General features: G+C 48.3%; 2 protein-coding genes across 3 annotated transcripts; both read left to right on the top strand.

The window, feature by feature from the left end:
• Positions 1–145: 145 nt before the first annotated feature.
• LOC130513748 (sperm-associated antigen 6-like) lies at positions 146–4651 on the top strand. 2 transcript variants are annotated; one of them, XM_057012745.1, is made up of 11 exons: positions 146–813; positions 1189–1294; positions 1392–1561; positions 1800–1983; positions 2063–2268; positions 3200–3367; positions 3481–3633; positions 3709–3900; positions 4028–4144; positions 4220–4365; positions 4455–4651. In XM_057012745.1, exons 1-11 carry the CDS (start codon positions 787–789, stop codon positions 4531–4533), a joined length of 1548 nt encoding a protein of 515 aa, XP_056868725.1. In that variant the 5' UTR covers positions 146–786; the 3' UTR covers positions 4534–4651. The 2 variants fall into 2 exon arrangements, with proteins under 2 accessions (XP_056868725.1, XP_056868724.1); XM_057012744.1 differs by having other exon boundaries at positions 3194–3367; positions 4455–4650.
• A 214-nt stretch (positions 4652–4865) lies between these two features.
• On the top strand, positions 4866–14564 carry dlec1 (DLEC1 cilia and flagella associated protein). Its single transcript, XM_057013436.1, has 38 exons — positions 4866–5236; positions 6184–6267; positions 6526–6663; positions 6732–7008; positions 7089–7249; positions 7400–7599; positions 7682–7766; positions 7838–7925; positions 8003–8173; positions 8269–8405; positions 8487–8579; positions 8682–8772; positions 8859–9021; positions 9098–9290; positions 9360–9436; positions 9512–9680; positions 9759–9855; positions 9937–10067; positions 10158–10307; positions 10438–10568; positions 10633–10783; positions 10865–10981; positions 11069–11190; positions 11292–11462; positions 11534–11595; positions 11677–11828; positions 11898–12013; positions 12085–12155; positions 12240–12439; positions 12542–12640; positions 12720–12842; positions 12926–13020; positions 13145–13232; positions 13313–13507; positions 13575–13736; positions 13804–13954; positions 14036–14129; positions 14212–14564. The coding sequence occupies exons 2-38, from the start codon at positions 6190–6192 to the stop codon at positions 14333–14335; spliced, it is 4923 nt and encodes a 1640-aa protein (XP_056869416.1). The 5' UTR covers positions 4866–5236; positions 6184–6189; the 3' UTR covers positions 14336–14564.
• Positions 14565–14941: the final 377 nt, after the last annotated feature.

Raw genomic sequence — 14941 nt, 5'->3', positions numbered from 1 at the left:
GTGCAGCTCTGTTCTTGCGCCTTTCAGCTGACTGTCAGTGGCAGCTACACCCTGCGGGGGATGACAAATACACACTTTCCATGCAAACGGCGATAAGATTGCACTATCTTGTCCTCTTAATGAACAGCAGATGCGCCACATCTGCAGATGCAGGGATTTCCTGGCCCTTTGGCCGGCGTGATTTCATTTACTTCTAGGGTGTCGCCCCACTTGGCTCGGCGCAGGTGCTATTTATAATCTAAGGTGTGTACTTGGCCCGGTTACATTTAACTAACACTACATACTGCAAACTGGGAGTTTTGCCAGTACGCCTTCCAACGTGTGGAGTGATCACCGGGGTCGTTAAGGGCCGCCGCCAACAGCGACAGTCATCAGTCGTAGGCTGGAATGTCAGCAGAGGACTTGGCCGAGGGTCGAGATATGTACTATATCAACATGACCGTGAAGGAAAACACTGGTGAATTGTTGTGCGGGTGTCAAGCACGACAGGAAACATTAAAGTGAGTGATTTTTTAGTAATTCTGCAGGTGAGCCAGTTCCACAGGCGCCACCGTTCCACCCCCAGGCGCCCAACGCGCGGCCCATTGCGGAACAGCGCGCTACGGTCCTACACTTCGGGCACAGAGATGTCCCGAAGGTTTGGGTGTCGACCGACAGTACCAGATATCAAAGGCTGAAAAAAAACCTTTGATCTTTCTATGACCAAAGGCCGGGGATGCATTTTAATACAGCTATGTAACATATTATACGCGGCCCCGTATCGAGCTTCAGCCACGTTCATCAACTATGGAGAGAAATCCAAAATACAACAAGGTGAGGTGACGCAAAACATTACTCAGTCCTGGTATTTCCTACTGTGTGTGGTATAGTTTGAATGTAACATCCAGAATAGTGTTAAATCCTCTAAAATGCGCCTGCACACACACACAAGCATGCGTATTTAAGGGTTGGGTTTTAAGGCGTTGACAGGCCAGAGGCAGAAGCACAGTCCCAATTTGTGTGGAATTCATACCAATCAATCCTGCCAGGTCTCATGACCTAAAGCGGGGAGCTATCGAAAAACTATCAGTTAAACCACCTTCGGCACCGTCTCCCATTAACTCCCATGTCAAGATGAGCGATACAAAGACACAATAAAATGGGGGGGAACGCGTTCCAATCGTCGTTTTTGCTGCAATCTCCCACCAGTGCTTCGCAATATTCGAGCAGTATCAGAAGTCACGGTTGCAGTTTGTGCAAGCGGTCGCAAGTCTCGCATCGAGCCCGCAAAACACAGAATCCCTGCAAAGCGCAGGTAAGAGAGCCGTTTCAGAACGCTGCCATGGCTGTCCCCGTGTGTACCAACGCGCTTTTATTTACTTCTTTGTTTGTTTGTTTGTTTGTTTTTGCAGGTGTGGTTTCCTTGCTGAAACCTCTGATGCTCGATGTGGTCCCCAGCATCCAGCAGACGGCCGCGCTGGCTCTGGGCCGCCTGGCGGAACAAAGTCCTGTCCTGGCTGAGGCTGTGGTGGAGGAGAACATCCTGTCCGACCTTATTCGCTCTCACATGGGCGAGCAGAATGTGAGTAGGGGGTGGGAGGAATACAAAGGGCAGTTATATATGAATAACAATTAGCGCAATCAAATTATTCCTATAAATAATTGGGGTGGGGGGGGGGGGTATACTCAATGTGTGTTATGTTGTTTTAGATGTAACTGGTGCTGGTGTAACAGCCTCTATCTTAGTTTGGGCAGTGACAGTTGATAATTGTGTTTATGTTTTTATGTGTGTGTGTGTGCGTGTGTGAGTGCATTTGCAGAGGTTCTACAAAAAGACGGCTGCGTTTGTGTTGCGTGCGGTGGCTAAACACTCGGCGGAGCTGGCTCAGGCTGTGGTGTCCTGCGGGGCGGTCGCCCCCCTGGTGCTGTGCATGGAGGAGCTTGACATTGGGGTGAAGGAGGCCGCCGCCTGGGCCTTGAGCTGCATAGCACGGCACAGCGAATGTAAGGACACTCACGGAGGGATGCGTGGCTCTCCCTTCATCTCTCAGTTTTTTACATCCCCCCCCCCTCTCACTCGCAGCATTGGCTCATTTGGTGGTGGATGCCGGTGCCGTCCCTCTGCTGCTGCTGTGTCTCAGGGAGCCCGAGGTGACCCTCAAACGCATCGCGGCCGCTACGCTCAGCGACATCAGCAAACACACGCCGGAGCTGGCCCAGGCTCTGGTGGACCACTGCGCCATCACCCATCTGTCCCCGCTGATCCTCCACAAAGACATCAAACTCAAAGTCAGTTTAAAGTCCCATCACTCCATATTTCTGATGAAATGATGAATATTAGATCAAAGCTCTGCTTTGCATTCATGGCGACTTCACCAATACAATGTGTGACAGGACTGGAGACCAATGTTCCCTCTAAGCTGCGCGCTTGCGCAATCGCACACTGCTTGCACATACTCAGCGCACAAGAAAAACTATGCAGCGCACAAAATAAAATTCAACAGAAACGTATCAATTAATATCTAATTTTAGAACTGATAATTAGACCAGTAATATAGTTTTCTCTACCATTTCGCAACGTAACTCAATGAGCGACAGGTGTCCAGCCAATAATCCGATACAGTTCACTTACGCTACGCAGCCAATCATAGCATTGACAGTGTTTGCGTATGTGCCCTGCCTTTACTCGCCGTGCACGTTAGCTAGCTAACAGCAGTGCAGCGGATCTAAGAGACGCAAATGCTAATCCCTTATCATGGCGAAACGAACGGGCAGAGACACATCCACTCATCAAGCCAAAGTAAAAAAGAAATGCGGTTCTTTTAAGATGGAATGGCTGTCGGAGTATGTGCAAATAGAAGAACAAGCGGTGAAACTGAGTGACTCTTCCTATGGTTAAAGCAGGACTCTCACATATAACATAGTACACATCTCATAAACAACAAGATTTTTGTCTTTTTCAATTTATGTGCTGCTGCCATTTGATTCTTTTAATAAGCCATGTAACTTGCTATGATCCGAGGTTTTGAACAAGCGTGACACTGGTGTGTGGCCACAGCGTACCCATCTGATGTTGCTCACAGTGGTCCTCAGTGTGCTCAGAGAGCTTGTGTGTCTGCTCAGACACATGAAAGATTAGAGGGAACATTGCTGGAGATGCGTCATTACTTTGGTATTACAACCCGAGTGTTTTTGTTTTTAACGCTGCATGCAGAGACAGGTTTTCTCAGCTCTCAGTCAGATCAGCAAGCACTCGGTGGACCTGGCTGAGATGGTGGTGATGGCTGAGGTCTTTCCTGCGGCGCTGGCGTGTCTCCGAGATCCCGACGAACACGTGAGAAGGAATGTCACCACCCTGATGAGAGAGGTGGCGAAACATTCTTCAGAGGTACCGCACACACACACACACACACACACACACATGGGTGGAGGCATCAACAGATGAAAATGAAGTGTGTGTGTGTGTGTGTGTGTGTGTGTGTGTGTGTGTGTGTGTTCCAGCTTTCCCAGGTGATTGTGAACTGCGGCGGCCTGGCAGCAGTGATTGACTCTCTGGTCCATTGCCGTGGAAACGAGCGGCTGCCTGGGATCATGATGCTGGGCTACGTGGCGGCTCACAGTGAGAACCTCGCCATGGCGGTCATCCTGTCCAAGGTGAGCCTGCGTTCCTTGTGTGAGTCTCTTTAACGTGCCGGCTTCCCTTCTGAAGTGTGTCCTCCCCTCCTGCAGGGGGTGCCCCAGCTGGCCCTGTGTCTGACCGAGGAGCGAGAAGATCACATCATCGCTGCCACCGCCTGGTCCTTAGGGCAGATTGGCTGTCACACCTCGGAACACGCCAAAACGGTGGTGTTAAGCAATGTTCTTCCCAAACTGCTGGAACTTTACATGGACACCAGCAGCTCTGAGGATCTGAAGGAAAAAGTAAGTTCACGGCTTCCTTCTGAGCCAACTATTCAGCTGCTCTTCTGTACTAGATGTATTCACGCCCATCTATGATGGTCATCACTGGTCGGTGTGCGAGCTTATTATTTACTCCTTTCACTCCCAGTGTAAACAGGCTCTGAAGAGCATCGTGCAGTATTGCACCCACCTGACAGCCCTGGAGCCGCTCCTCTACTCCGCCCCGAAAAACATCCTCAAGCACGTGCTCTGCCAGTTCAGCAAAGTGAGTTTATTTCAGTTTGGTTTTGCGCGTTGGCAATGTCCAGGTTTCTAAGTTGCGTCTTGCCACCATTCGGAGGTTCTGCCCTACGACGGCAAAGCACGTCGGCATTTTGTCACCAATGGGGGGCTGAAGAGAGTGCAGGAGATCAAAACTGAGCCCGGGTCTCCGATGGAGGAGTACATCAACAATATCAACGGCTGTTTCTCTGAAGATATTGTCAGGTGTGAAACGAGCAGGATACACACTCACCTGAACAATAGAATGGAAGTGAACAATAGAATGGAAGTGAATTTAAATGCGTGTGTTTCAGGTTCTACACCCCAGACTATGTCAGCGTTTTGCTGGAAAAGATGGAGGACCCAAATTTGAGCTGCACTCACAACGAATAAAGTTTTGTTTTAAAAAAATTGGATTTAAGAGGTTATTTGAATCTTACATTATATGAAGTCATGTTCTTGCATTATGTTATATATAAAAACTACATTCATTTGTGAGGACGAGTAATCAATGGGGTTCTTTAAGTCTGATCAGTTTTCCTGATTTATTCAATGTCAGATTAATGTTGGATAACTTTATTAAAAATTTATATTTTTGATTGCCTTCAAGTTTTCATTGATATATATATATATATATATATATATATATATATATATATATATATATATATAGTAGCATCTAAAATAAAATAACCTTGAGGGACCTGTCACGCGCGGTGTAACTGCACCCCTGATTCAGGAGGCACAAAAAAGGTGTGATTCATTTGTGCAGGTGGATACGATCTTTGTCAGCAGCGGGACGCCCCAGCTTCCTGTCTGTTGCCAAGGTGACGCCACGCAAGTTCACCTGGAGTTAAGCTTCAGAAACGAGCCCGTCACTCGGATAGATTGGAAATCTATCGCTTTTTTCCCCGAGAGGTTTCTGGCTGCAGTTCTTTTGCCTCAGGTCGATTATACGGTACAGGTCTCTTGTTTTGGCCCGGAAAAAGCTCAAACTTTTTGTGCGTCTCTCAAAAGAATCCGACCTTTTCGCCCTTTGCCAACTACCGCGTCTTTTGTTCCTCACTACTGTGTCTGGCGACCTGCAGCTTTGCCAGTAAGTGACAGTGACAATTTACATGTTCAATAAAAGGCAGAATAGTCTAATTCTGTCCTTTAATATGTCCTTCTATTAAATTCACAGTTGGTTCGTTTAAAAAAAGAAGAACTTTAACTGTTCTCATGCTGGCAGTTTTATAAGCAAAGCTTGTCTCTTTGGCTTCTGTCTTCTAAAGATCTTTAAGAGTGAAGCCTGTCTTGAATAATTGAGGTGGAATCATTCAATACTGACTACATTTTATTTTAATACAATATGCGAGATGTCAGGGCCCTCAAAAATGCTCTGTTCACAAGAGCTTCAGGTCGCATCAGCGTCTATTGTCCACAGTACATTTTTTACATTAACTCCTCATTACAATGGATCAGTGTTAATCTAATCAATGGTAAATTTTGTAAGGCTGATTGCCAGGAAGAAAGGCTCAATTATTATTATTTGACAAAATATAAATTTCAAATAACGCCACAAAATGTTCCATGGGAAACTCCCATTTCCACCAGTTCATAGCAGAAAGATGTTTCCTTGATCATATCATTGTGCCCTAAACAGAAGACATCTTTCAACGGTCAAAGCTTTGATCCTTTGATTCAGCGAGCCTTGATTCCCACTATTACATCTATGTCAGATTGTATTACAGCTGTTCTTTACATCACTGGCATCAATTAACCAGGGACGGTAACTATGGAAACCATTGCAGAATGCGATGAGGTAAAATACTAGCAAACATGTTATATGTTATATTTCCTACTGTGTAAGATGTTTGGATGTGAACGTAACATCTACAAATGTTCTGTGTTGAACTGAAGGGAACGTGGATAAATGGCATGATGTCTTGTTTGTGCATCAATTGCTGGTGCTGGTTTAATAAACCCTTCACCCACCTGATGACATAGGTAGCGATGAGCATATTGAATAGTTCACTTTGCTGATTGAGCTGTTTCATATAGGGCACCATGCTGGAACCAGAGATGGGAAACATATATGCTGATCCCCCCTTGGACAGCCCCAGACCCTCATCAAAAACAAGATTGGTAAAAAATATTCAACTACTGGAAGGCACAGATGGCGTTTCTGATTTACAGCCTCCAATCTAGGAACTAGAAGTAAAATGTAGCGAGGACTATTAATAAAGGCATATAGCCTCTTCAGAATTGCACAAGAACGGTCATTTTTTACCCACAAAGATTTTAAAAAGTGGAAAGATTCAAATCCAAATCCAGTGTTACTTTGTCAGACATTCATTTGGCACCAGTACCACAACATAACTGATAAGCTTTATTGTTCACTAGGGAATTTCCCATGTCCTTGCAAGCGTTTTCAAGGACTTTTACACAAAAGATATCACCAGGGGCTCCTTGTCCGACCGCTCCAAGCCAGAGAGCGGGGGGAGCAGCCACCAGAGCAGATATGTGGAAGAGCTTCAGCAGGTAATCTGATCAAACTCAACTAGCTTGACTGGGGCCTCTACACAAGTAATTGTTATCTCATCACTTAGATCCGCTCTGATTACAATAAGAGTATAAAAGAAGCAGACATGCTGGAAAGCCACATCATTCAGGCCAAAATTCGGGCGGAAGCTGCAGAAAAAGAAGCTTATGAGAGAATTAAAGAGAATATGGGAAATGCTAGCGATGACCTGGGACAGTTTGAATTCCTTGTGAAATCAGCCTTTACGTGGTGTGTAGACAGCAGTCTCCTCCAACAGCACAACCTGATTTCCCCCCGAGACTACCTCCCAGTACAGAACCCTCACGTGGAGCGGCCCGCAGCAGGTACATCATAGATTCTTTGGAGCCCCAGCCTGTTACAAGTCCAAAATCTCAACCCTAAAATTCCTTTTTTTCTCTCTCAGTAAGACAGGATCCTGCCAGACACGACGCCTCTTACAGCACATGTCTTCCCCTGGATGATGGTTATAATCAAATTTCCAGTCTAGAACCGATGGCGTCAGATTTCAGCCTAACCTGTGAATCCAGTTCCGAAAAAGAAAAGAGGAAGAAAACACCAAAGAAGGTGACGGTCAGAGGCCCCAAGTTGATGAGATTAGAGTTTAATTTAATAATCCAATATTCAGATCAGTCAACTCACATGGAAATCAGCAGATATAAAAATGGAAATGAGCATAAAAGCTCCTTTTGTTCTGTTGTGCCCATGACTGTTCAGAGCAAACAGAGTAAACCCAGACCGACGCCGAGGGATGAGCAGAGCGCGCAGGATTGGATGGAGGCTCAAGAAAAGATGCGGATGCTGAAAGATCGACACAACTTCTTACCGAACCCTCGCTTCCTGCCTCTAAACACGCCGCATGGCGCTACGTCCCTCGTAAAGCCCAGAAACAAAGCAGCAAATGTGACAAATGAAAGGTGCTCGGAATCTCCTCCGTGTCTGAGAAGCTCCGTTTGTTGTCAGAATATTGAACTTTATTAACTCCCTTCCCTCTCAAAGCTCCTCTGAGGCTCCTGTTCCAGTCTTTTTAGCAGAACCCGCCACGCTGCTTTTTTCCGATTACACAGTGGGGCGAGTTTACGAGGTGGGACTTAATTTCTTCCTTGAGGTCCAATCATTCGCCAAGAACTTTTAAAAACATGTGTTCAATCCAAGGCAACGCTGGAGCTGAAAAATGTCACCTCTGCCAGCCAGCACGTCCGTGTCATCCCACCCGCCACCTCTTTCTTCTCAATGGGCCTCGGTAAGCTCACCTGCAGCCTCGCCATCCCACCGGTTCCAGCCCACATGTCTTGTCACATGAGTTTTCTGTTTCCTCAGGGAGGTTCCCTGGAGATGGTGGCATGGTCGCCCCAGGCATGAGTTGTAAATACACCATACGCTTTGCTCCTGATTCTCTGGGGGATTACGAGGACTGCGTCACAGTGGAGATGCAGATGGAAAAGCTAGTGGTGCCCATCGTGGCCAAACGACCCCCTCCGGTGCTCACATGTGAGTCTGGAACTGGTCTACCGGATGCACCGTTTCTCCCCATCTTACACTTGACATTGACGTCCTTGACGCGTTGCCTTCTGAATTATTTTCAGTGCCCAAAACTCTAGACTGCGGTTATTGTCTGATTGGAGGAGTGAAATTTGTCCAGTTCCAGTGCAAAAATGTGGGTCTGAGTGGTGGAAGCTTCTGCATCATCCCCAAGGGCCAGTGGCCGGTCTCAAACCTGAGGGTAATGAAGTCCATTTAAAGCAAAAAAAACAACCTCCCAGCATGCATCCAACGTAACCGCATGCATCTTGTCTTTCCTCAGTCTGTGGCGAGAACTCAGTTTTCCGAGCAGGCGCCCTTCGCCGTCAGCCCGTCACTTTTTAACCTGCAGTCGGGCGATACGGTTGTGGTCGAGGTGAGTGCAAACGGGAAACCGAAACGGATTAAAAGGTGTGTCGAGTTGTTAGAGCCCACATGATTCTATGGTTCATTTCAATGGGAATCCGGAACTTTTCAGGTGGTTTTCTTTCCCACGGCGGCTGAGAGAAGCTCCCGAGATTTCACTGTGGTGTGCGACAACTGCCAGGTGAAAGAAATCACAGTTGAAGGTGATGGAATGACCTCAGAATTGGATCCGTAGAAAACATTGGCAGGTTGTTTGGCCACTCTGATCTCTGTGCGTGCGTTTCTCCAGGTGAAGGCCAGCTCATTGCAGTCAAATTCATACTTGCTTCTGAGAAAACGGAGCGTCCCTCGCTGGCAGAGGCGCGAGATCTCACTGCCCAGCACTTCGTCCGCTTCAGCCCGTGCAACCCGCACTCTGTGCAACAGGAGAAATTCATCGTTAGGAACAACACGTAAGCCCCCACACCTCTACAGACAGACGCAGCACGGCGACGCAGCGCTATTAAAGGCACATTTGGGTCTCTGCAGTCACGTGGAGCTGCCCTTCCACTGGCGGATCATGAAGCCCAACCTGCGCTATCTGCTTCCGGGGGAAACCCCGGAACCCTCTTATATCCGCTTTCACCAGGCTACAGATGACGCTTTCCAAGTCAGGCCGCCCGCAGGTGTTCTGGCTCCCTGTCAGGATGAAGAGTTTCTGCTCACGTTTAATCCCAAAGAGGTGACATTAAGGCGACACCAAAGTTTAGTCTTTCTTCTGGAATATTTATTTTGTGTTTCTTTGCTCAAGTTAAGGGACTACCACAGCGTCTGCCACTTGGTCCTGAACGATGTCCCACAACCACGGCCGCAGCCTCTTGACCTCAGGTAAAGCCTCCGTTTCTTTCTTTCTTAATACATCGAGGGAAAGAATCTCCGCTAAGCACGTGAGTATCTGTGCAGCTGTAGCTCCCTTCAGCCCTTGCAGGCTGGCACCAAGGTGAGCGATGTTGTTGCCCTGGAGATAGAGGTCAAGGGGTCAACAGAGCCGTACCAGGTTCTCCTGGAGCCCAACGCTGTCGTCATCCCCGGAGAGATTTTCATTTCGAAAGAGACACGCAGAAGTTTCATGGTTAATTCACAAACTTGCACAATAATTTGCTTGCGCGTTGCAGTTGAAGCAAAATGATGTCTGTATGTCTTGTACCAGATGTGGAACCACAGCAGGACGTGTGTCTCCTTTCAATGGGAGAGAACCTGCAGCAGCAGCCACATAATTGAAATAGAGCCCCCTACTGGAAGAATAGGTGTGTTACACAGACGAGTGCGCAGACAAATCTGCTTTTATCGAGCTTGACTTCATTGATTCATTTGTTTGTCCATTACAGAGGTGAATGAACATTTTGATTTTAATCTGGTTGTGACTGGACTAAAACCAGTGAGGGTGGAAACCAGCGTTGTCTGTCGCATAAGGCACCATGCCAAACCTGTCAGCCTGGCTGTAATGGTCAAATTTAAGGTAGGAAAACTCAGTGAAGCTTAAAATCGATGTGAAACCCTCCACTGAATCCACCTGGTCTAATTTATGGATATGGCATGCTTTGGCTAGGGTCCCATAGTGACCCCCAGCATTCCCAGTATTGACTTTGGACTGATGGAACTGGGCAGGCGAGCCCAGACCTCTCTGATCCTCACCAACATCACACCTCTTAAGGCCACCTGGGCCCTAAAAGAGAGGGAGGGCCACAAGGATTCACCGGTAATGAACCTACAAACTATAAGCCCCTCCAGCTATCCGTGTGATGATGGATGATGTTTATGGACCTATCACGTCAGCATCAGATAATTCCGAACTACGGTGTCCAGTGTTACAAATGTCTGTTCCTCAGATTTCAGTTTGGCCACGCAGGGGCGTGCTGCGACCCTCGGCGTCCTGCAGCGTGGACGTGGCGTTTACGCCGCGTTTGTGCCAGGAATATGACACGGAGCTGCAGCTGGCAGTGGTGGATGGACAAGACTTGTAAGGAAGAGTAAGTTTCCATGCTGATTCTGTGAGTCCAACGCTGCCTGTGTGTTTGTTGCAGTCGTCTGTGGGTACGGGCTGTGGTGCAGTCTCCACAGGTGTGTCTGCTCAACTGCCAGCTGCTCCTCTCTGAGCTCTACCTCGGTGTTCCCACCACGGCGACAGTCACGCTCTTCAACCAGACGCTTCTGCCGTCACACTTCAGATGGAGGGTGCGCCGCAACCTGCATATTTGACTGTATTTACATTCAGTTGCGAGTGGTTAACAGTATTTTTGTTTATTTAAAATTCAGAGTCAGCTCGAGGGAAATCTCAGTGGACTATGCATGGCCACATTTGACCCCTCCTCGGGGACTCTTGAGCCTAACAGCAGGATGGAGATCACGGTTACCTTCATTTCTCACACAGATGTGAGTGAAAGGCTTCCAACAGTTGATGTGTTCGTCAACCATTATACGAGATTTTGGCTTTTAGTTTTGAAAGTTTTGTTTTTCCAGTTGGAGCTGAAGGAAGTGACTGCACTCTGTGACATCCAGGGGATGATCTCTCCACTTGCTCTTCACTTGGTGGCTTCCAAACCAAAGAAACTGAGCGTGAAATACTCGCTGCCCAACACCAGGTGATCTCACCACTCCTACCCTCGTTAGCTTTGCTAACTGCATATCTTAATTATTAGATCGACATTTTACGCTGATACGGCATCTGTCCTCTGCTTTCTAGTAAAAGCCTGCAGGCAGTGTCACTTGACTTTGGAGATAATGTAAAGTTGGAGAGCGCTGTCACCAAACAGTTATTGATAACTAACCAGACCGCTATCCCGGCCCCCTTCACCATCGAGGTGCAGTATTTCTCCTGCGGCGCCTCAAAATCAAAGGAGCAGCTGGAGAGAAGGTACGAGTGCCTGATTACCAGCCTACATTAATGGCAAAAAGTTGTAAAAAAGACTGCATTTATAATCGCAGGTGTTCCCCGGCGCCACTCCGCTCGATCCGAACTAAGAAAACAGAGGAACGAGCGCAGAGTGGTTCGTGTCCGCACCCTTTCAACGTGAGCAGATGGAGGACTTGGGAATAAGATGCTAACCTTTTTCTCTGTGTCCTCACAGAGTTTGTGAGTCACCTGCTGGCTCATGGGAGAGGTGCAGCTTTCTATGTGTCACCACACAGCGGCATGTTGGGACCTTTTGAGACCAAAGCCGTGGACGTCACCGTCTACACCGACATGTGGGGGGAATACACAGATTTCCTCATATGTAAAGTATGCTGTGGCTAACTGGACCAATACCCATTTCTTTTAGCTCCATACACTGATGATGTCCTCCTGTAGGTGGGGGAACTCGAGGACACGCTCATCCCCATGCAGGTGAAGGTCAAAGGTTGTCCTATCTACTTCCAGATCACAGGACCGCAGCCCAATGACCAGAACCGCGGTCCAACCCTACGGTGAGTCCCACCCTCCATGTCTGAAAATGGAAATCCCTCCCTGACGGTCGTCTGTCCTTTTTCCTGATTAGGTTTGGCACTCACATATGTGGAGGTGACACGGTGTCGCGCTGCCTTCGCATCAACAACCCCACCATGTTTGGTAACCACACCTAATCAATATCGGCTCGGCTCGCTTTAGCGTCTCTATCAGCGATGATTGTCTTTGTTCTCCGCCTGCCACCAGATATCCGCCTGGACTGGGAGACGTACAACATAAATGTGGACGAGCGTCCGCCTGTAGGTGAACCGAGAGACGCTCCCTCGCCCCAGCCTGTTGATGATGGCGAGGCTGCGAGCATGTCGGTGGAGAGCCTTCAAGGCTCCCCAGAAGGAGACGCCAGCCCAGGCGCCGAAGGAACAGACGCCTCTCCTCCGGAAGTGATTGTAATTACGGACGAAACATTAGGATTACTTCTTTTGTTACCGTTTAATTGCTGTGCCTACTGTACAATACTAACGGACACTTTAAAAAATGGTCGCTTTTAGGATGGGGAAGGCAAGGAGGGATCTCCCTCCCCTCGCCAGGAGAGAGCACACGTGGCGACCATGTCTGATTACCCGTACTGCGTCACACCTCAACAAACAGTACGTGGAGGCGGATTTTAGCGCCATGCAGAACATCACGCCGATCTGTTTGCTCAGCTTGCTGTCGTGGCGTTCGCAGGTGATTCCAGCCAGAGGCAGCAACAACATCCACGCGTCCTTCACGCCTCTGACGCTCTCGGAGTTGGGCAGCGAGACGCGGTGCGTGGGCATGGCTCTGGGATTCCTGAGTCTCCCCAATGAGGTGACGTGCTCTGTGATGGCTAAAGTTGCCCGCGTTTGCCCATAAACATTTGGATATATTGTATCCCCTGTTTGTGATTACAGCTGGACCTTTGCGTCCCGGAAAAGGTGGTACGGACTCAGGGTGTGGACCTGGAGCCGGTCAGGTTGGATCTCCTGGCGGTCGTCAAACCACCAGTGTGAGCAGAGTTCTCAGATTATTAAAACCCGTTTTCCTTTGAATAAATGGTGATAGTCAGCCATGACAGTCGTGTAGCGTGACTATTAACACGCCCGCTGCCGCTTTTCTTCTTGTCGTTCCAGGTTGTCGGTGCTAATGGAAGATGATGAGGGGACGCTGGAGTTCCGGGCCTCGGCTTCAGATCTAGTGAAGGGGCGCTTGCAGAGGGAGGTCAGCCTCAGATACGGTGACGCCAAATACAGCCTACCCGTTGTCCCATTTTCATCGCCCTCGCTCAATGTTCTCTGTAGATGCCGTTGGGCGACTTTGACGTCAAACAAGCCCTCCGGCTGACAAACAACGTAGGAGCGACGCTACACTTCAGACTCGGGACCCTGCCGCCATTTTCCTTGGTCGAGCCTCGGCATCTCCTTCAGACCAGCAGCTCCAGCCACCCTTCCAGCGCTGGGCAGTATCTGGTGCTCCCGCCACACCACAGAGTCCAGGTGAGACATACGAGATGGCTTTGTCGGTCTGTTGTCAAGGTAACGTGACATCTGCTGTCACCTACAGGTGAATGTGGTCTTCCACTGCACTCCAGCCCTCCTGGACTATGCAGAGCAGGCGGGGGAGGACCTCCCTGCTGGGGTGTCATTGATCCAGTGTGAAAATGGGCAGAAGAGGTTGATGTTTCAGCAGAACCTCCTGATTCAGTACAGCAACCACAGCCAGCAGGTCAGAAAGTAAATCAGCGGTGAAACAGAGCAGACAAACAACCCGACTGAATTCTGTCCCTGTGCAGTCTGTGCCTCTCTGTGCCCACCTGTCCCTCCCTGCGATGGCCCTGTCCACTGACAGGATCCACTTCGGGGTCTGCTTCGTGGGGCAGACGCTGACTCGAGGAGTGAGCCTGAACAGCCGCGGCGGGCGCACATCCTGGACATCAACCATAGGTTGGTTACAGTCCTATTGCAGATACCTGTACAAGTTAATGAACCACAGCACTGCTTTACGTGTTGTGTAATTGCGTGCAGAATCACGGGACTCTGATGCCTTCGGAGTGGCACCAAGCTTTGGGTTTCTCGGATCCAAGGACGCCAGGACCATCCAGGTCAGCTTCACTCCGAGGTAACAACCCAGCGCTCGCCTCTGTCAACGTAAATGAGTTCTTGTTGCGTTTTGTAGTCAGAGATTATGTTTTGTGTTGCAGCGGGGAGCGGGAGTTCAGGGCTACTCTGGTAATATTGTCTCCTCTACTCAAGACCACCCTCACGCTGCAGCTTCAGGGGACAGGATCATTCAACGAAGTCCACAGAAAAGACCACCTGACATGAGGGTTGCGCAGTTACCCCCTGCTGTTCACCCTCTTCTCATTAAATGAATCAGAGTTCTTCTAGAATGGATGCAAATTCCTTTGAGATACTGATTGTGTGTCTGCCCCTGGTGCCGTCCAAAGGCCACGGACCTTCTGCTCATTGTGTGGGTGGTCAGACACAGACATTTTCTGTAAAAAGTGTGTGTTTGTGCATGTTTAGTGGATACAAAATTAAAAAGCTAATTTGATGTACGGGTACATTCATTTATGACATGTAACATCAGCAACATTGTAAAAAAAAGTCCCAAAGTCATGCATGAATAAATAAAAGCATCAATTATACGTTACAACATACACACGCACACACACTCACACACACAGGAAAATGAAATGTGAAACAAGTGTAAAATCTGAAAGGCTGGAATGTATTTTCCCATTTCTTCAAACATCTAAAGGCACAAACATCTAATTAGGTTTGACCTTAAAGTCACAAAACTGGCTTAAGAAAAGTGGATTAAAATGAATTCAAGTTATGAGGGGAAAAAATGGTCTAAATTGATCACAGCATTTTATAATAGACAAATGCATTCTCTTCTCAGAGCAGAATCCTTTAAACCTCTTTAAA

Source organism: Takifugu flavidus, chromosome 17, assembly GCF_003711565.1.
Source record: "Takifugu flavidus isolate HTHZ2018 chromosome 17, ASM371156v2, whole genome shotgun sequence".
NCBI classification, from domain to species: Eukaryota; Metazoa; Chordata; class Actinopteri; order Tetraodontiformes; family Tetraodontidae; genus Takifugu; species Takifugu flavidus.
This window is presented reverse-complemented; position numbering and strand designations above follow the sequence as displayed.

Coding starts and splice junctions, on each gene's coding strand:
- LOC130513748 (XM_057012744.1), top strand. CDS start 787: ATGGAGAGAAATCCAAAATACAACAAG. Junction 814..1,188: donor GAAATCCAAAATACAACAAG/GTGAGGTGACGC, acceptor ATCTCCCACCAG/TGCTTCGCAATATTCGAGCA. Junction 2,269..3,193: donor ACAAAGACATCAAACTCAAA/GTCAGTTTAAAG, acceptor CGCTGCATGCAG/AGACAGGTTTTCTCAGCTCT.
- dlec1 (XM_057013436.1), top strand. CDS start 6,190: ATGCTGGAACCAGAGATGGGAAACATATATGCTGATCCCCCCTTGGAC. Junction 9,681..9,758: donor AGACACGCAGAAGTTTCATG/GTTAATTCACAA, acceptor GTCTTGTACCAG/ATGTGGAACCACAGCAGGAC. Junction 11,191..11,291: donor TACTCGCTGCCCAACACCAG/GTGATCTCACCA, acceptor TCTGCTTTCTAG/TAAAAGCCTGCAGGCAGTGT.